The sequence below is a fragment of the Lasioglossum baleicum genome, chromosome 4 (assembly GCF_051020765.1).
Source record: "Lasioglossum baleicum chromosome 4, iyLasBale1, whole genome shotgun sequence".
NCBI classification, from domain to species: domain Eukaryota; kingdom Metazoa; phylum Arthropoda; class Insecta; order Hymenoptera; family Halictidae; genus Lasioglossum; species Lasioglossum baleicum.
In genome coordinates, this window is record NC_134932.1 from 18,108,577 (window position 1) to 18,131,185 (window position 22,609).

At 36.4% G+C, this 22,609-nt stretch overlaps 1 protein-coding gene across 1 annotated transcript; it reads right to left on the reverse strand.

The window, feature by feature from the left end:
• Positions 1-1,910: 1,910 nt before the first annotated feature.
• Positions 1,911-18,685, reverse strand: LOC143208034 (uncharacterized). Its single transcript, XM_076422054.1, has 4 exons — positions 18,294-18,685; positions 13,038-13,160; positions 6,080-6,197; positions 1,911-4,483 (listed from the first exon to the last, which is right to left on the reverse strand). The coding sequence occupies exons 1-4, from the start codon at positions 18,401-18,403 to the stop codon at positions 4,433-4,435; spliced, it is 402 nt and encodes a 133-aa protein (XP_076278169.1). The 5' UTR covers positions 18,404-18,685; the 3' UTR covers positions 1,911-4,432.
• Positions 18,686-22,609: the final 3,924 nt, after the last annotated feature.

The window sequence follows — 22,609 nt, forward strand, 5'->3', positions numbered from 1 at the left end:
TTGTAATCGACGAACTGTTCGAAAAAATGCGAGCTACTTGAAAAAAATCAAACGGCTCGAATATTCGAGTCCTCGTAAAACTTTGATCTACTCGGAACTGAATTTTCAGCTCGAACAGATCTTTAGCTTTCGAGTTACCGTGCGTAACACACGTAGTTGGCCGTGCGGAACACTGATTGACAAGAATCGCGACTTTACTGTATCCGAGTAATTGGAAAAATTTCGAGCTAGAAATTCGTTTTCAAGTAGATCGAAGTTTTACGAGGTCTCGAATATTCGAGCCGTTTGATTTTTTCAAGTAGTTCGCATTTTTTTCAAACAGTTCGTCGATTTCAAGTGGTTCAGAAAATTCAAACGCTCGACTCGACTCGAAATTCGAGTACACGAATATATCGAGTACTCGCACACCCTTACTGATAAATATTTATTATTGCAGGTTTTCATTGATAATTCGAGTAAATTGAAAATAATTGAAATCTTTCAATTTTTTCATTATTTTATATTTCACCTACCGATTCTTGCCATAAAAGCATAAAATCTCCAGGCTGTTCATAGCGAATGTGTCGATTGAGTGGATATATAAAAATGGTCTGCCTGAATTGCAACAAACTGGATGAAGTAGAAACTCATTTTCTTTCTTAATATGTTTAATATTCTTCTAATATTCTCACTGTTTCAAATTGCATCGACACATTTTTGTTATAAATGCATAGAACCCGCTGTCTAATAATTAGCGAATTCTTGATTTGTATTGCAAAATTGGGAAACATCGTCTCAAGACGGAACAGACACTATGTCTAATTATTCTTTAATATTTTTAAATTAATATAAATGCATTTGTGCACCGCATACATTTTTTTAATGGAAATTTGAGGATTGGCCATGAAATAGCTGTTGTATAATTTGTCATGAATTTTTAATTTTTTTTTAATAATTTGACGTTACTTGCATCGATGTAATAATTGATTTGTGTACATTGAATTCGATGGAATTGGGAATTACTTTGTATAATTGATATTGGGTTATTCGGGGTTGAATAGAGGCAGTACAGCTAGGCTCCAGCTGCTTGTTCACTGTAAGTAGTACGAATTGTATTTAGTCAGACCGAGTGAACAGGCAACTGAATTTTGAAGAACAATTTTTTCTCGAGAATATTTCGGTGCACGTGGAAACAAACACTGAGAATACCTGGCGGTTCACGTATCTGTTACATGATCGAACAATTTTAAGAAATAAGGACCTACATTTACCGACGAGCATTAAACGTTTCGCTTACGACTTCTCCAGAGGGAGCTCAGATAGCGAAGCAACGGAGTTTAAAAGTATAAATGAGAATGTCAGTTGTATTAATATATTAATATGACAAACTATTAATATCACAATACCGAGTAAAATTCTGTTGCATAGTAACTGTCAAGATTAGCTTGTGCTCGCTCTTAAATATAATCACGATCGAATCTTATTAAAAAATATAATCGGACCTGGTTTTATGCAAAAATAACTTTGTATGAATATAGATTATAGTAACTATGATTGAAGAGAAATATTTTTTTTTATTAGGAGTGTCATTGTCACGATAGCAATGTAACGAAGGATTTAATTTATATTTCTAATTTAAATGTGTGAAATTCACATGTTCACAGTTATGAAAAGTATTCATAATTTACAAATTTTTACCTTTTAATTAACGGTTCCGCTGCAGTTATCACAAATTTAAGAAGAATGATGGTTCTTAAAATGTTTAAGAATGATCTCACATGGAAATGAATATGTAAATAAAGAAAATGACATTTTCATTCACCCTAGTTTTTCTAATTGAATTAATGCAAACGTAAATTTGCATAAATATACACAGTCTAGTCACCGGTCTGGAATGCACCGATTCGAATCTCGTAGTTCTGGGTCGGTATTATTGAAGCCTCTTAAACATGAATTTGTTTGTGCAAGCATAGTCAATGTTATTACTCATAGCGCCTCGTACTGGTCAATACATATATCTGCCAGTTATTATAGGACGAGAGTCTGAAGTTCCAAGCTAAACAGAAATTTTTATTCACAAAGCATCCTCAGCATTAGACACATTCATAAGACGCTCTCAAAATTGTTTAGATAGTTTCAGACATTCAGATGCTGCTGTAACAACAGCATTTCTTTTTTCTAACATACTTTAAACTTTCCTATCACAATTTTTGAAAAAGTATCGATGTAAATGCATGAAAATGCGCGAAGCTCCGCAGCTTACGAATTTGTTATGAAGCCTATGAATTTGTTAATTTTGCAATCAGATAGGAGGAAAGATACAGATGTAGCTGATTATAATTTTTATTGCAGTGGAATAAATAAAATAATACGCACATTGCTCGAATACATCGACGTCGCGTTACGTGCGACAGTGTCTTTAATACTTCGTCTAGCGCTAGTGTACAATTAAATAAATAAATAAATAACTTATATAGAAAAGTTCTAACGATACACGATCGCATCGGTCACGTAGTGTAACTTTCGCATATCGATATCCTAGAATGACGCAGATTCGACTCTGAGTTTCGCGTAATTAATACTAACAATTCCCGCTCGATCGTTAATACCAATTACTTCTATCATGATCGTTGACGACGGATAAATTCCCCTAACTGCGGGCAACAATTCGAGGAGATCGTCAACTAACTGTGCAGGACGATAAATAAAATACATCACATATTAAACGAAATAATACAAACTGCCGTGGGCTTATTCAATAAATTAATTCACCGGGCTTATTCAATAAACTAAATAAATGACGCGGCGACTGTTCCCGAATTGCGAACCAAACAAATCAGGAAATTGGACTTTTGCTATTTCGAGGTTCAAAGTCAAACTCTAAAATTGTTCCAGCAGTAATACGAAACGTATTACATTTGTAAACATTTCACAGCCTCGTATTCTCGTTCTTTGAACACACGTAAAGAAAATCACACGATTCGGACACAGTCGCGATAAATAATGAAACATAAATGCGATAAATAGTGATCTAAATGAATAGATTCTTCTAATACGTCATATTCACAGTGGCCGTACGTTCACTTCCAACGAGATCCGATCGAACCCTCGAGAAACTACTTAAATCAATTTTACATCGTACAAAATTAAAGCTAAGGGAAATAACTATCTAGCCCATTCAATTTCCACACTTTTCAAAGTCTTCAAGGGCTTTGATTAGCACGTTGATTTACAATTGAGGCTTCCAACTTTCTTAAAAACTGAACAAGCTGAAATATTGTACTAAAATTTCGAATTGCTCGTCGATTTTCATTGAATTAAACATAATATTCTTCGTTCAAATTGCAATCAATAGTCACAGGACTGCAAATTCACTTTCATAAACAAAAAGACGATAAAAATCAGACTGTTGTTGAATGAAAACATAACGGGTACTCTAAATTCAGATCGCAATGATCGAGCCAGTAAATCGTAACATTTTGCAACACCAACGACGAATAAACACTATCTAGATCGTTCAACATTCTTAAGCCACTGTTAGGCGAATAAATACTAACTAAATCTAGTGAATCGAGATGTGCTTGCAGTCTCGAGGAACGTGTCGCTCAAAAATATTTGATCGGTAAGAACACCCATAATCGAAGTAAAATAAGAAATAGAAAAAAGAAAGACAGAACTCTTAGGTATAACTGCTGTAGTTTCTCTTCGGCAATATGGGTCAACTTCAAGTATAAAAGCTGTTAATCGTACACGAACTGCTAACTTTTTAACAATATTTATACAGTTCTTTAGAATTGTCTTGCTTTCCGGTTGAAAGAAAATGTTCCTCTGAGACTTGAACGCCTAAAGGCACGCTATAACAGTAAAAAAAAGTCGAGAGATACAACAAGGAACAAAAAAACGGAGAAAGCATTAAATATTTTTGAGCGGTGACGCGTTCCGTTTACACCGATCCACGTGTAAACGCAAAAATTGAAAACGCTAATTCGCTAATCAGCAGATCGTAGAAATTTTCCTAAGTAATGAACTAAGTGCGATCGTACGGAAGATCAATAAATAATAAAAATAAATAAACTAAATAAATTACTAGAGAGAATAATACAGAGAAACGAATAGAAACGAACAAGAAATCGGTGGTTCGAATGATTTGACAAAAGAACACACGTCCGAATGTGACATCCGGCGGGCAACCATTTTGGTGTCCGCCGATTTTCTTCTGTCCTTCCATCAATTGCGATCCATACCACACCGTCGTTAGTCACTTAAGTATACTAGTTAGTGTGAGTTCGTTAAAAGTTTAAGCTCGGACGGAGGACGGTCCGTAATACTGTTCAGGCGGCTTAGGGTCGAGAGATCGTGTCATTTTTCATTCTTCAAGCGTTTTTTAGTCCTCTCGACTATGTGTCTTCGTTCTCGCCCTATACACACCGGCGCGACCTGTCGTGCGGCGGAATTAAATGAACTGGTACTCGTCGTCGTTTCCTCGCCAGGGCTCCTTGATCTTCTGAAATTAGACAAAAAGAGTGCGTTCTTAATAATCATTGTTAAAAGCTCTTGCTTCGTCGGTTGTCATTTAATATCTACGCAACAGTAAAAATTAAAGCCTCAAAAATTCGCAACTCCGGTTTTAATATTCATACTTGAGTCATAGAAATTCGTACAAATCTTCTTACGAAGCTTCTGGAAGTCGTTTCACTTATTTCAGCATTCTTTTCACGATAATTGCATTGAATCATACATTTCCGCAAAACCTATCTATAAGTCACGTGAAGATTGATCTATCAGTGAGTTGCGGGATTGACGGTTTTACAGAATTAATACACTATAATTTTTCCAGTTAAATAACCTCCTTGTCTGACCTATTCCCGCGTGCAATGAATGAATGAATGTCTACGAAACTGCTACGCAAATCAGTGTTTCATGTTACCAAGCTGAATAATTGACAAAGTTAATATTGCGTAGGTCACGACCAATCCGACAGATATAGCAAATTTTTATTATTCGTATAAGGCAACGTTAGCAGCAAGAAACGAAACTGGCTTCTCTGACGATATTACTTATTTATTAAAATGCTTGTGTTTCACTAATACAAATAATGTTATTACCCGTAATATTTTCTCATGAACTGAGAATTTTCGCTATTTTATGTTTATCGTAATTGTCCACTTTTTCGTTAAGTAATTACAAATTGTATCCATTTTCATAAAATTTTTCATATGCACGTTTCTTTCGCAGAAATTGAACATTTCAAGATGTTGCATTTTTCGGACACACCCCGAGCCGGAAATTATTTTTTTCGACTGCGAACTCCGACACGGCGTCGAATCGCCGCCGGTAAAAATTGGCGGTACATAAATAGTTGCAAATGAATTGCGCTGCAAAGTATTGCATGCTGCAAGAAGGTCACGCCATCCGCGTTCAGAGTTCGCGAACGGCGCGACGCGACGTGGCGCGTGCCGTTGTTTCCCAGCTAATGATTTTTGTCAGCCAATTATCGTCGGGATTGCAATTAACTAGTCGCACGAGCCACGTTTATCGCGAAAGACTCGGCGTTACGCGAATCAATCAGGATCTTCGTGACGGGGATTACCTCGTGACTCGAGTCGCGATGGATTTTACGCAATTATCTGGCTTCATTCATAATCCGAAGGATATCATGATGCCATAAACCGTTTTGCTTGTGCCAATCTATCTGTAGAATTGCTGTTTCTTTCGCCGATTATAATTCTTGCGCATCGTTGAGGTAGGAATTATCGTCGCATTAACGTCAGATCGTGACATAAGCGATTCGTTTTGCTTAATAAATTTGCAGTAAATGAAGTTTAATTTGTGCGAATCTTTATGCAAATAAAATATTTCCTGTATCTGTTGCAAGGGAGATTTTTGTCTCTTTTAAATAATTCTAATAGATCAACGGTAACACACGTCGACGTTGTTCGATTATATAAATATATCTGTCGTTTTAGATTGTAATTACTGAGTTTTACATAGACTACGCCTAGAAATTGAACAATTTCTCTGCTTATATATTAATTTGTGCATACAATGCCATTGAGCGCGGTCTAATATAGTTTTAAAGAAATGATTGTAAATGGCTTACCATCGGGAAAGAGAGAATCTTCTCTTCATCGAGCATATCCGGATTATTCGCGATGATTCGCATGATGCGCTGCAGCGTTTCGAGTCGATTGTTCGTTGCTGATCTTCGTCTACGGCCTCTGCAACATAATTAAAAAATGGACTCGTTAAAATTAAAGAAAGATGATCGACGCTTTCAGAAAAATCCACCGCATCGTTCTCAAAAGGGGGACGTGTTCGAGCGGACAGCAAAAACTGGCTGGATCCACAGATCACGTGTCCAACTTGACTACATGTGCTCATTTCGTGAAATGGAATATTTACGCGAATAAATCAACTTTTTCTCGAAACTTTTTTCCTCTTTTTTCTTTTCCTCGCGTGAAGGAGGAGGGATGCGATCACGCATGTCACGCGTGTCACACGTGTCGTACGTTAAGGAAAGGGTGACACGTGCCGATGGTACACTACTGACAATGAGTACTGCAATCATCAATTCCTATTAACATATTATTGTTGGGACACGTACTAATACGTTTTTCTTGTAATACTTTTTGTAGTACTTATTATACAAAGAGGGATTAATAAATACCTCGATAATTCATTAAGCTAATTATTATTTTCAATGTTTATGCAAATGTACGATCGGAAACACAGGAACGTGTTTACACGCTACTATTCTTTGCTGTTCATCAATGACAGTATTAGGTATGCGCGACAGCGCATGGAAGTAGATCGTTCTAAATTATTTCAATGATTAAATTTAAAACAATCTTCAATTCCATTCCACTTTTATCTCATGCTTAGTCTAACGAGACTCTTGCTAGAGAAGAAAATCTCTTCTACTCCCAGCGCTACAAGTTGGCCTACAAAAATGTCTACATGCATGATCATCTGCAATCGAATCGCGATGAATCATTCGCTGCTAATTATCCAACGCGAGTCTTATCACAGTGAATGTAAATTGCCGGGCATTCGATCGAGTTGTGCAATGTACATAATTCCACTAGTCGTGACTCAACCTAGCAGTCTTTTTAGAGGATTAGTAAAATTCAATATTTTTTCAAACCATCTCTACTTGCAGAAAAATGAAAGGACAAAGTTAACTATTTTTATTTTGCCTAATCATCCAGTCTAATCACTAGACTGCGGATCTTTATGCATTTATGGTTTATACAAATCTCCAATAAATGCTAGAGTATCAAATTCAACAGAACCTAGTCTGATTTTTGTTTATTTTGGACGTATAAATGTTATTGCCAATGAAAATAGGATTTGCTTTGGCACCACTTTCTTAAAATTCGTCTACAAAAATTGAAAATTGAAAATTGAAAATTGCATGAACATCCGCAGTCTATTAATTACTAATATTAATAATAATCAATATACAGGTATAAATAGAATAGTATACAGTACATAATACAATTTCAAACTAGAAATATCACAACGTAGTTCCCGGCACGTTCAACGCTAAATTTTCCTTGTATGTACATCGTTCTACGCGGGGGCAAATTAATTCAAAGGTTCGCCGCGTAGATTGCATTGGCGTTAGTCTTCGCCGGACAATTGTGAGAGCGAATTAAGTTTGCATCCAATTTCGTTCTCGCCCACGATAATTCTGTAGACTCCTGAAGTACCGATCGAAAATAAAATAATCTTTAACCACGTTCCGTTAACCACATTCAGGAGAATTTTTCACGAATGAACGAGCAAACATTATTATTCAACCTGCGGATTCTATGCATTCACCGCAAGAGTAAGTAGCGAAAATGCTAAACAGTAACAACATTTAAAGCACGCGGTTTTCGAGGAAATCGAGTCCGCTCGACGGGGAGTTTTCTGTTTGTTTTCGTTTGGACGTTGTTCGCCGAAAAAGACCGTTTCCTGCACCTGAGAATGGCGCACCGGAGGTGCCCGTGAAAGCACGACAGTTCCATTGTGTGAACATCGGGACATTACATCGAATTTTCCCAGTAAAAGGGAAGTTAATCGTGCACGGAGTCTAACCTCGTTCTCTCGCGACACCGCGAGCGAATGTGGTGTGAACGAGGCGAAATTACAAATCGAGAGGAATATCGGCGAACCAACCCGTCGCACCGAACGTTGGCACGCCACGCGCGCCATATTGACTCAGAAATATTCAAAAATTGTCATAAATTATTATTAGGTGGTAAACTTAATTCCTGCCGTTCGCTCCAGAGGGTATCAAACAATCGACGTAAAGTCTTTCTTTTGCATGATAACGATAAAAAGCATGTTGTCAAAAGCATGAGGTGGACACTTTTAAACCTTAAATGGAAAGTCCTTTCGCATCCATCTTACTCTCCAGACTTGGCACCATCGGATTATCATCTCTTCCGGTCGATGCAACACGCACTTCCAGACACGCACTTCTCCAATTTTGAAGAAGTCGAAAAATGGGTCGAAGAATGGATCGCCTCGAAAGACACTGCATTCTAGTGTCGTGGGATTATCTGTTACCGGAGAGATGGCAAAAAGTAATAGAAAATGGACGAAATTACTTTGATTAAGATTCGTTCATCCTCCCTTTTGAAACAAATCACTTGCGGAGGCGAAGAAACGGCAGGAATTAAGTTTACAGAAGATAACTAGGGAAAATATCAAAAAGTCTAAATCTAACATCTGTAACATCGTCGTTATTAACATCGTCACATAGAACCAATGACAACTCATCGTCGTCCCCGCAGGATTATAGGGGTGCAACAATGGTGGCGGTGATGCTGGCCGAACCAGACTCGCTTGACTTTAAACAAATTTTCACCGGCGGAGAGTTACGTTTGAATGCGAATTTATTCGAATGGCATACCCGCGAAGAGAAGCTAACCCGGTTAGAGGATCCATTACCATTACCACACAGCATTCCCTATACATACCGTGTCGTGACTCTGCCTCAAGACTCTTCTCTCAAGCGCCATCTAGTCGCCATTATATTATTCAGTCTGCGTCGTTGCGTACACACGCGAATACTTATTTCTCCATCCGCTGCCACCGAGTGCATTCGCATATTTAGAAAGAAATTTTCTTCGGATAACCCAGATATGCCCGAATTTTGATGCACAGTCGGCCACGAAAGTTTACGATCTTCCTACTTTACACCTGCCGAATCTCGGATATTTGTTACTGTTTTTAAAACAGTAGAACCTCGATTATCTAGGCCTCTGATGTTCGAATTCTTTATCGTCTAAATACTCTTCACAAAGAATTAGTTTGCGTTAAACCGACCCATACACTACACGATTTACCGCACACTTCAATAAGGATTAAGTTTAGCACTGAAACTGAATCATACTAATTCGCACGGATAATAGAAGTTCTACTGTATTTTATCTTATCTTGACAATTCTCTGTCTTTGTAGTTTTTTAAATCTTTAAAATTTAGAGAATGTACATTTTTCTGTCCGTTCGTTTTCCAAGATTTCATTTCACCCTGTACATTGGTGAACTCTGTTACCGTGTGCTAAAATCGTATTTTTATTGCTTTCATGTTTCAGTAACATAGGGAATAACTGACAGCAAAAATTCTAATGTCGAGCCGCGGTTTCTATAGTTAAACTCTTCTACATAAGTAAACGGCGGCCACTGACCACACAAGTACGGAAATTCTTTATTTCCGATAACCCTTTGACAGATTAGGCGATTCTTAATTTTTCCGCAGTGTATCATCTTTATCTTCATTTTTGACCGACAGTAATGGGAAGATTCTTGCAGTTGTGCACGCGCGAGAGTCACCGAATTAAGCGACTGTCACATGTCGTGAAACTCGATTTTATTTATCCTGTCGTTTAAAATTTCATCGTATAATCTAAAGCTAATAAAATAAAATTATAATCGACGATAATCAACTTCCCAACATGAAATTCCCCAAGTTTATCAGTTATGTATCAGGGTAGATAACTCGTAATAAACAAAATTTTTAATTATACTTTGTTCTTCTTATAATATTGTACAGCAACCTCTTAAATAAATGTTAGATAAAATTCTGTGTGTACTCCAAAGTAATTCTAATAAAAATAATGTAATTTGACTTGTGAATAATGTCTGTACAAGCAATTAGATAGCAGGAAGTTAATCCGCAGCAAATAAGTGAAATATATACGTCGTATACACACACAAGCGAATGAATATCATATTAGGACGAAGGGACTCGACAGGAGATTAACTGAGGTTCAGCAGAGGATGAGTTCAGGATATCTTCTGGTTAGTAGGCTGTTCTTTTCCATTTCGTGACGCGATACGTGACCGAGCACCCTCCCTAGTTTACTCCCACTCTTTCTCTTCAACCCCCGGCTGTGGATCAGGCTTGTCATGCAACCAACAGGAAAATGTACAGAGCCGAAGCAACAAGTTGAATTTTAATGTCCCGGTTACTACGTCCCGGACGTGCGTTACATTTCCGACGGATCTTCTTTGGTTTTCCTTTTCTCCCCAGTTTCAGTGAAGTACGCTTGGGGACGATGATATAGTAAGTATCGCCGGCTATGCTACCATTTACAGATATTGGTTGGTTCCTAAGTAACTTCAGCATCGTTTGTGCAGTAAAAACAATGTTAGAATATAAAATATGACAGAATTTAGTACGATTTTAATTTATTTCAGATCTAAAAAGGCTACTACCATGGAAAATAAGATTCTATTTTATTCTACTCTCTCTCTCTTAAAGTTCGTCTATAAAAATTGAAAATTACTTAAACATCCGCAGTATAGTGATTATACTTGGATTTAACATATTTACAGAAATGTACAACTATACTTTAATGCTCCCGAATCTTCTAAGTCTAAGGGTACGCAACGAAGTATAATAATTTGAAAAATCGAGAACAAGTAGAAAGTAATTTTCCAATTTATCTCGGATCATGTAATTTATCGGAGAAACATTGATCGGCTACTTGGAACCGCGAATTCCTCGTCCAAAAAGAAAGCGCGAGAGGATCCACATTACATGATCGCGGAACGCAGTGACGAAAATAAAGCGGTATTTCTAAAAAGAGAATAAGGAGAAATGAGAAGCGGAAAAAATGAATGATATTCCGATAGTGCAACGTTCTGATTCTGGGTTCAGGAATCTCGGGGCCTACGCGATTCCGATCACATACACCAGGCCGCCGTTTTATTTCAGAAGGCACGCGAGCTTTTTTTAATTTCCCCCGTCTATCGCGGATTTCCGTGTGAAATTTCATTCCACGCGTGCCACGCGAGCCACGCGAGCCACGCGAATTCGTGCATCGATCACTTACTGCGACAACGATGTATGTATCTGAGAGATCACGATGTTCTAGATTCTAGGTAATGAACGATTTCGTTCATTATCATGTTTAAGGGGCCTTCTGTTGTAAACAGACTGCGGATTTTGTACATTTATGACAATATTCGGCATATATTCGACCCTTGGGTGGTATCATGTTTAGTCAGACTACGAAGTATCACACTGAGGCCTTCTTAAAATTTTGTAATGTTATTTTATTTATTTATTAATGCTTTAAACGAAATTGCTACTTGTAGCTTAGGTATTACTTTCTAAATTTTTAAGGAACGTTGTTAATGAAGTGATTTTGTGATTTTTTCATTTGCAAAATAAGACATGCATAATGCTTTTTGCTTAATGCAATTCGCATGCAATAAAGAGTACAGAAGTCGAAACGATCGCAATGAACTTGAATGTCAATCGGTAGTTCGTTCGTAAAACATTATCATCTGCTAATTTAGAGAGATACTAGCTTATTTGCACTACACACGTAAGGAACTCGACGAATTCTCACGGTCAACAAGTGTTTTCGCGCGTGCGATAAGCCATCAATATCTTGCGATAAGTTCATAATGTCGATCGCAAATTTTATCGATCGAAACGATCGTTAAACTATCGTAGATCATTGTGTGCAATTTAGTGTAGTTTTTAGAGTATCTTTCGTGTTAGTGCAACCGCATTTGTTTGCCAGCGTCAAACTTTAATTAAAATGGTTTCAGTTTTCAGTGATTTCATTTGATAACATAAAAATTTTACTGAATTTTTGTAACTTCTTCATTTCCTACTAGAGCATTGTAAAGGTGAATAAACATAAATAGTTATATTAATGTAAACATCCATAGTTAGATTTCTTCTGCCGTTACAAGTTTCGATCGAATTAATCTTTTATCGCTTCGTATTTATTCAGCAACAATGACATCCTTCATGCAAGAGAAAAATCTTCAAGAATTTCTACGCATACCTTTAACATTTCAAAAATTTCATTTTACAAAATATTTCTAATACAATAGCGTGTGTCGTATTAATTATCATGTAATCTATTTTTGATTTTGTGTAATACAAATCTGCTTAATCTACTTAAAGTGTAATTGACCAGAAACTGAAATCACATATCTGTTCACGTCTAAAAAATCCGCACTTGGAGAGATTAAGAGCGAGCATAGTAACAGCAATTTAAAAAACAACCTGAAACCTAATCGCTACTTAAAAATACCTAATCTTTGAGTACATCAGTCTACAGCATAAGGGAATGCAGAAAATAACTTGGAATTTGACTCAAGATAATATAAAAATACAGGAAATCAATTAACATTTAACACAAGTATATAATACAACACAAAAATCGTTGAAAGTACATTAAAAATTCCAAGAAACATGTCACATTGTTCTGCAAACGATTTACTCGTTTATTCAATGTTAGATAAAAAGAAATTTACCATGTTCGATTCGAGAATAACTTGCGAGAGTAATTGGACCGAGAACAGGCACGAAGACACGAGATAAAAAATGAAATATTTCAAATTCTTGGGTGATTTCGATAACGATCAGATGACGTTATTATTACTTTCGTCACGGCCGAGTCAGATCGGTAAATGCGATAGCAGCGTAATCTGTTAATTTTGCAGCGGTAGAACGATTTTGGGGGCCATCCATACTGATAACAATAAACCGACGTTTGATAAGGGCTGACCTTTATAAAATTACGTAACTGGTTACTCACATTTTATCTGGATCCAGCACGCCGAATGCAACAGGGACCGTGACCACTTTTCCACGGACGTTCTCCAACCCCAATAGCGTTTCAATCTCGGCCAGTCTCTGATCCGAAACTCTCCTCTGCCTGCTGCAAATGTAACAAAACAGCTTTATTAGCATTGCAATATTAAACCTCATTAACGAACAAATTTCCACTCCCATTGGGATCTACAATGTGAGGACATTTTCTAAAAACGTTTCACAATTCATAGAAAAATTTTGATGAGAGTCGAAAGCGTCGCTGATTGGATGAGTCCTTTGGGGATTAAAAAATAGAAATAGCATTTAGAACATTTGTAGATTTGTCAGAAATGTTTTATAAAGTCGTTCCTTTTCATTATGCGGTCGAATTAATTCCTTGTTGTGCCGCGTACAGCCGCGTGAATCCGGTGGGTGTGTAGAAATTTAGGATAGACTTTTCACTTGTAAGAATCGAAACGCGCCGAGAGCTTCTTATCTTCCTCATACGCTTATATTTAGAGGGCCAGTGCTTATAATTAGCTGAATTCTCTGAAAACCGTAGATACGAGACATTTCGTACAAGCGTGAATAATTTCAGGCCTAATCGAGAATAAAGTATGGGATACCAGCGAGTTTTATGAAACTATACTGTTCATCGGAAAATTTTTCCATATAGATCTTACAGAAAATATACTTGCGACGAATTATGTTCAACGAAACGCGCGTACGAATCATTTGGCACGTCCAATTTTTGCACAGTTTTCGATTCTTGCAATTTCTATTTATAACAGTAACTAATTCATAAAGAATTTCTATTATCTTTAATGGTTAATTTCGATTCACAACGGTGAAGTTAAAGTTCGTACATTTTTTTTTTTTATAAATATCTAAAATGATCCAAATTTTTTAAAAACGTATCCGTATTCCTTGAATTATTTAAAATATTCCCATACTTCCTGAATTATTAAAAATATCCTCATATTTCTTGAATTATTAAAATCTACATATTCCTTGAATAATTAAAAATATGTTGAATAATAGCAAATCATTGTGGTTAGATTTTAACACTAAACCTACTAAGTATAAAAAGCGACAAGCTTTACAAGATTGACAAGATTGAGGTTACTTATTGTTAGACTTTGTTGTTATTTTTATTATGGCACGTGTTCGATTTAAGAAATTTATTCAATCATTTCCTACGAAAGGTTCTTTCTAATTTCAACAAATTCTATAATAAATAATCTGGGACTGGTCGATTTGACCGGCACCGGTAGGTTTAGTGTTAATCAAGTCTGTGTGTGTAATTTGAAGTTTTCTGTCGCAACGGAATCAAGTGAAATCGCCGGACGAATTCATGCTACATATCAAAAATAGCGTGGACCCAGCATGGTTTCTCTGTGTCGTTCAAACGTGTAACGATGACTTGCAGCAACTCGGTGTGTAAGTAATTACATCAGTCAGTAAACTTTCACGATAGGCACGCGAAATCACAACCAGCCACCGATTACTGCAAATCATTCCCGTGAGAATGACCGGCGTGGCGCGGGCCAAGGAAAACTTGCTAAATAGATAGGTTGATATGTCACTTTTCAAGTTTCCAAGTCCCTTGAGAATTCGACGCTCAAACCACATAAACAATTCGAGTCTCATTGCGTCAACCATCTACGAGTATTACAGTTTTCCATTTGTGATTAAAAATATTTATTCTCTCACTGCCTTCTTTACTAAAATTATTTCTGCATGATGTTTTAATTTCTCGTTAAAGTAAACAAATGAACAGAAATATGTAAACAATGCAACGTATTATATCTTTAGAATGTTATGTAATGTTATAAAATCAAATCTCGAGTATGATCTACAGATAAATAATAATAAATAAATAAATAAAGATAAATAAACACTTTGCATTCTGTTTGGAAAAAGCGTTACATAGAAATCCATAAATATGAGCCGTGTAATTCATCGATCTTGTAAAATGTAAAATTTATCGGTTTAATATTTTTTATCCAGCAAAAACGTTTATTCGACCATCAAATTTCTAATTTCCGTTTTTCATTTACTTTTGCTTTATATTTGAATGAATGCTAAACGATGTTTCATAAATTTTGAATGATGAGCAGACCGGGAAATAGTAATCAATATATTATAAAATAAAAAATCTAATGCCAGAGGACAGAAAAATTGCTATCGATATAACATCTGCCGTCCTAATGGGAACTCCCGTGGCTACGGGCACAATAAATGTCGCGATAAAGCTTAGACCAGTGGAATTTAGAATTTCATAACGATAGTGAAAAATAGTATATCGGGGTAGTGGGAGTGATACCGTGATCATGCATGCTGCACAGGATAATACCGTGTTTGTCGATCGCCGTTAATTTCGCATCCTCGACCGACACGCTGATCTCCTACATGTGTGCCGAAGCTTTTGTTATCACTGCCTCTAACGTTATCACTTTTCATAGGATCCCTTGCGAGCTAAATATCAGTCAAAACCAGTGATGGAAGAGGATGGCAATTTTTTTGTAGTCAATAATTAAGCGTCAAAGTAAATACTAGGATATAAAATATGAGAGAGTATGGTTCTAAGTTATTTCAGATCTAAAAAGGCTACTACCACGGAAAATAAGATTTGATTTGAATCGAAATTCTCAAAATTTGTCTAGAAAAATTACAGATTGCATAAACATCCGCAATCTAGTAATTACAGATATAGGCTAAATATAAATTTTCTGTTCCTTTTAAATCGTACGAGGGGTTAAAACAATTTAATCTTAAGCTTGAGCTTGTTTTTTAGTCATTGGGAATTCCATCGAGAGGTTTCTGGTAGACAAAGAGTCGAGTAATTTCGGGATTTGAGATTTCAGTCTCTCAAAATATAAGTGTCGATAGCCATTTACGCACGTACGATCAACAAGGGTATTTTTCCTTTACCTAAGCTCGAAATGGTTCCAAAGTTCTGGCAGATAGCGCAGATAAAAGTGACGCTGTTATCTGGTCGGAATCCTGCGTCTACCTGTTTGCCGGCCTATTTTCAGCTTGTTCCTTCGGTGAATTACTCGATGCACGTTCGTCATCATCATCGACGTGACTCCGAAGGAAACGTGGACGCGATATGACGAATGGTCGTCGCGACGCGACACGACGCGTCGAAAATACATCGATACAGTATCGGCAAGATAGCGATCATGATTGGGACTTGAAACATGACGTTTCGGTGGGATTTTTCCTCTAGTTTCGATCGAGAGGGTCACTCTTTCGTTGCATTGTACTGTCTTTTTTCTGGTCAGATTGTTTATTGCAATTAGTATATTTTTTCAAATTAAATTGTTCCCATTTTCGTCACTGTAGTATGCTTGTGCGATTTAAATTGATTTTCCCCTTTTTCCAAAACAAAATAAAACTCGTTGCAGTTACGCATACGTGACTATGATCCCCAAGAGAAATCATATGATATTGCGTATTCACTACGAGCCAAATGTGTTATAGCAAGTTTCACAGTTCATGAAAGGGTGATACACAATTTTTTTGATATTCAACTACAAAGCAGTATACAGGTGACTATTTTATAATTTGTTCAGCGAAGTTTATTAGAATATGTGTTCAAAGAAATAAATGTATGGTTTAGTAATCCCAAATGCATCTTTACAGTCTCAATAGTCATAAATTAAAAAATTTTGAATGAATTAATGAAATTAAAATTTCAAGTCTATGTTTCGTTGAGCTTTAATATAGAATGCATAAGAATAAATACAAAATATAATAAATATGATAAACAGAGATCGACAAATATACATAGAACAATTTATGAATAATTTAAACGACCAAATTTTTCTGGCCGATAGCATATTAATTGTGTTTTAAAACGCACGCAATTTCGATGCATATTCAACCTGTAATTGAACCTCATTCAAATTCGTAGAGTTCGACATTATGTCGATAATAGTCTAACAATTTATACAGAAACGCAACAAGTTGAGAGACACTCCCGTGCCCGAGAGTTCCTCTCAGGTCTCAGGGTTATCGATATCTGAACTAGGAGACTTGAAGATCTTTCACCTGTTGGACCTTCAAAGTGCTAATTAATGACGGACGAGACTGAATTCCCGCGAGTTTATTTATCCATTATTACATAGATTATAAAAGTTAATATCCCTGATTCACAAAAGTAGTTCTCTAAAAATTATTTCTTATTTCTAAGAAGATATAAATTTTCTTGAAACCGAATGCAGCGTTTCGAAATGCGATTTTCCTAGATCTAATGTAAATTTTCTAATTCAAGGATTATCTTAAAAGTCTAATACAGTTTAGAAAAATTTTAAAAGACTGTTCTTCATTATTAAAATATTTGCATCTCGTTTAATAATTTATATGTATCCTACACAGCTTCTACAAGGCTTCTTGTAATATTTTTACACGCGTAAGAGCTACATCCGTTTTTATTAAATATTTTGAATTAGAAACACACAAACATCGTCTCACTAATCAATTATAAGCGATAAAGTCCCCCATTATATTCAGAAATTGCAAATAAAAATCGTATTCTTATTTGCAAAATGATATTCAACAACTCTGATCATACAATTCTCATTAAACATAAAAACCCTGCCTACTGATACAAGCTCAAGCTACAAATTCCTCCGGAGTACCAATTATCGGCCATCGACCGGGTCTCTTCAGACCCACACTATTACATTCTAATCTTCACGTTACAAAGCCCCTTATTTGTCTCAATAATCTTCTCTATCATAAAATCCATCGATTACGAACACTTCTCGCTACTCTCTGGAAACTCTCTCCAATGATCACGAAAAAGCTGATCATTTAACGTGTTAGTTACTGATTTATCACCCAGAAAAACCCCAGAAAATTCACATAAAACACACAACATTGAAATAATAAATATATTACAATTACATTCCTCTATGGTATTTTAGTTGCACAGATTTCTGACCACTTTCTGAAGAAGTTCCTAAGGGTAGTTTTTTCACAAAAAATTTCGGCCTTCTTAAAACGGACTTTAGAAGCTCGAGCAGAATGTTTGAAAAACATTTATGTCACCCCAATGTATTTATACATTATTACATTTATGTATTATAGCCACCATACCCTAGGATCCTCTAGAACCCATTTGCAACTAGGCAACCCCCAACCCACCCTCAACAACCAGCAGAAGATCTATGTGCCATTAAAATCTTTCTAACATTCAATCTAACTTCCTGTAGGGAGTTTGCAACAATTTTCCATACGGGATCCTCACCTGAGCAAAGGAGGCGGCCTAGCGTACGCCTGATCAGGCATCAGGAGCACGGCGAGCGCGCATAACAGCGTCAGGCTTGCAAACAGGTTGACTGTCGCGTGGCTCTTCATGTTTCCTCGTCGTCGAATCAATCACACCAAGCTTCCGCTCTAGATCCACGCGAATATCCCGGGATCCTCGATCGAACTTCACACTGGATCGTCGCACACTTCGATTTCTCTCACACTTTATTCCTGCGGCGCGGGGGGCACGTTGTCGTGTCGGTTCTCGCGATCGATCGGTCGATCAAATCAATCAATAGCAATCGCGGTGTGTCTGATATATATCCCCGTAGACTGCCTCTGGCCCTAACCTTGTCGCTTTTGTCTCTTGGTGAACTGTAGCGTACCGTCGTTCGCTTCGAGAATATATACTCGAAGGAGAGTGCCGCCTCACCTCCCCGCTCGGCTCGTGGCCCATCCCCCCTCGGACCGGGATCCTCCCTCACTTTTATCTCTTCCTAGACTTCGACCCTTTTCCCTGTATCCACCTTTCTCTCAACAGGTGAATCAAGCGTGCCAGCAATTAACACGTTTAGCGTCGCGTACACCGCCGACTGCGACGCGCACATTTTATTTTCGCGAAGCCGATTCTTTTCGCGGGATCGCGCCGCCGCCGCTGCTGGCGCCTTTGTCCACCGGAAACCTATCATATAGAATCATATTAGCTATACATGCAATTCCTTTTACTTTCTGTTCAATGGTATAGGTCGTTACGTTTGAACAATATCATCTTTTCAACCACTTTTTCATAAATAAATATTTATAATATAAAACTTTTGCATAAATCGGCGCCCATGGCAGCAATAATTGTTGGAAAGAAAGAATAAATATGGCTGTCGAAGCTTTCGAAGCTGTCGAAGCTCCGTAGTCCAATTTGGATAACCCTGTTTCGATAGATAACCTAGACCGTGAATATTATGCATCTATAGGAAAATTAGTAGATTATGTAAACAATGATCTCACGATTTAGACTCATTTTCAAGATAGAAGCCTCTAGTTTCACAATCCATCGTTCATAGTGGGAAACTTCCGACGAAAGATGCTACGTTATTAATTTTTATTTTGTCAAAATAGATCGCTGTGATTGCGTGGAATTGTGGCGGTTGCTGGGCTGAAAGTGAAAGTGTTAAAATGTTATGAGGACGTCACGGTGTGAAGTGGGTTGCCTTAATGACAAAACTCAAACACCAACTTTCTTGTCGTCACTTATAAACTTTGGATCTTTGGTAACCCTTGCTGGAGGACAAAGATTGCTATAATATGGAACACTTACAAGTGGAGGAATTTGTCTTTTCTTAATGAAAGCTGGGGTGATGAACGAATTTTTGCTAACGTAGACAAAAAATATGAAGTAACCATTAAAGGGAATTGAAAGAGAATGGATATCTCATAAAAATTATGAAGAGGGGACAAAAATTTGATTTTCATTTGTAATTTCATAGAAATGGTACAAAATGATTATAATTCATTATTATTATAACGTCGCCTTTATTATGCAATACTTGTAATTTCGTCTCTTAATTTGCGCGATAATATTGCACGGGTACATTTCACAGCCGACCAGAAAATACATTTGTCTCTGTCGTATTTTATTCCATTATTACGGGGGTAGAAGAATCAAATATTTCGAGCAATTAAGATAATTAGAGTATAATTCCTGCAGCACAACAATAAAAACGCAACTGGGTTTGTATTCTTGTCCAATTACAGACACCGTTTCTTTGAAAATTTATGCACTGCATATTTATCTACCATGTCCCGGCGTTTTTATGTATCTTTTTGTTGACTGGCGAACTGCATTTACACGAATCTCAACTGCATCAATCGAATATAATGCGATTTACTTTGTAATTCGAAGAACAAATGGCAGACTTTGTAATTCGAAGAACAAATGGCAGACTTTTACATGACGCAGTGGACGACTATGTTTATTATATTCTCTAAACATCATTAAAAGTCAGTATGACACACCTCAGGCATTCGCATATTTTAATTATCGAAGTGTGAATGTACCATTGACTACACATTATTTACAGTTTTAAATGCCAGTAAATGTCTGCCATAATGCATGTTAGGTAATGCATTTTGCAAGAGTGTCAGACAGAAAGTTTTATAATTGAATAATGTGTTCACACACGCCAATGTTCCAAAAATTCTTATCGAAAGACTTTGACACCCGACCAGATTAATCAAAATATTAATCGAAATTCGATTAATCAAAATGACTCATTTCAAGTCTTTCATCTTACAATCATTGAAATCGCACGAGTGCTTCCGTGGGAAGTTTCAACTTGACGTATCAATGTAATGATTATGAGTTACATCAAGTACTTCTTTTTCCCAAGTTTTTAGAAAAAATTCATTACGTGTCAGTTCGAAAGCACGGTAATACTTCTACTGTTGATCTTGATGACTAATCATATTCAGAAGATAAACACCGTGGATGGTGATGTTACTCTACACAATGTGGCAGCAGGTACCTACATATGTATTCTGCAACACGTGAACTATTATTGAGCATGTTCACTTAAGAATTAATCGACAAAAACATTTTAGGAACATTTTGATATTTTTCTTGAAAACATATACTTGAAGACATATATAATGGTAATTAAATGATAATTATTAGACTGCGAATCTTTATGCAAAATAAATGTTTTGCATTGATTGTGGGAAGCAGGAATAACATGAACATTAATTTCATCCCTTAACGATTTTGTTACATTAAAAGCAACATTACAACATTCTTGAATTTTTAAAATCTGTTAATGTTTTACATTTGACCCAACCAATTTCTTCATAAATGCATAACGTTCCGCAGTCTAGTAATTATATACATATGTATATGTATGTACACAACTGTCAGTGTTTCAACAACCGTTCCAATAAGTACAATTGTATACTGGGAAAATTGCTAATGAAAATGCCTATAAAAGTTGAGGTTACAAATGCATAAGGAGCAGTTACTAAAAACTTTATACATACACATATTTAGTAGCGTGGATTATAAACTTGTTAGGATTTTTATCGCTTATCCTGTTAGGAGTTACTTTATGTCTCTGTAATTACCATTACTTTACATCTCATTAATGTTACGTAGATTATTCTTGGCCTTTTGCTTTCTCCCATTTTTTTTTTAATGTTACAAGCGTTCTGTGATAATGTGGATCATTGCTAATCTTAGTAAGCATAGTAATCAAAGCAACAGGTGTTACTGTGGACATAATATGACGAGGCGATTATTTTATAGGCGCAACTATGTACTCACGATGGTGGTTATTTCCCAGTACACATATGTATTGGATTGCATGTTGCATCATTAATTTTTTGAAACTAATTTATTTAGAATAACATATAAGCATTGATTTTACAGCTTCATTTCAAGGTAGAATCACTTAAATGATTATTGTGCAATCGGAAATTTTGTTTCGAAAAAACCAGGAAGTATTATAAGTCTGTATTTAGGTTGTTATTTATGGTCGAAATCTTTATTGATTCTCAAGTCAAAAAATGAAACATTGGTGTCTGCGGAGAATATGAATATTACGATTTTGCCATGACAGATTACAGTTTCATTTGCACAGTGTTCCGAGATGTTTCCCGGAATTGCATTATTGCATACGGTGACGTGGATTCGGTTTTCTTTCAAATTTTTCAAACATTTAGATTTTTTAAGGGTAGGATGTTAAATGTAAACTATATTGCACACAGACAGCTATAGAAACCCTTATTTATATATTTTTTGAAAATAAATAGTATAAAGTCTACATACTGTAACAAGCTTCTTACGACTGAAATCTTTGTTGGTCCTCAAGTCAAAATAATTAAATATTGATTTAAGAACAGCACGGGTATCACGATTTTGCTTTGACAGATTACGGTTTCGATTGCACAGTGTTCCAAAATGTTTCCTGATATTTCATGATTGCGACATGATTCGGTTTTTCTTTCAACTTTCTCGGGATCGAGATTTTTTAACTGGAGAATATTCTTAAGACAGAAATCTTTGTTGGCCCCCGAGTAAGAACAATTAAATATTGATTGGAGAAAAGCTCGGGTATCACGATTTTGCTTTGACAGATTACGGTTTCGATTGCACAGTGTTCCAAAATGTTTCCTGAAATTTCATGATTGCGATATGATTCGGTTTTTCTTGTAACTTTCCCGGGATCCAGATCTTTTAACTGGAGAATATGCTTAAGACAGAATGTTGATCCCCGAGTCAAGAAAATGAAACATTGGCTCCCGAACATGAGTATCACAATTTCTCAGATT

What these genes read in the sequence shown, in the direction of transcription:
- LOC143208034 (XM_076422054.1), bottom strand. Translation starts at nt 18,403, where the DNA reads ATGAAGAGCCACGCGACAGTCAACCTGTTTGCAAGCCTGACGCTGTTA. An exon ending in GTGCTGGATCCAGATAAAAT is followed by an intron (nt 6,198 to 13,037) that starts GTGAGTAACCAG and finishes ATTATGTTGCAG; the next exon opens with AGGCCGTAGACGAAGATCAG. An exon ending in AGATTCTCTCTTTCCCGATG is followed by an intron (nt 4,484 to 6,079) that starts GTAAGCCATTTA and finishes GTCTAATTTCAG; the next exon opens with AAGATCAAGGAGCCCTGGCG.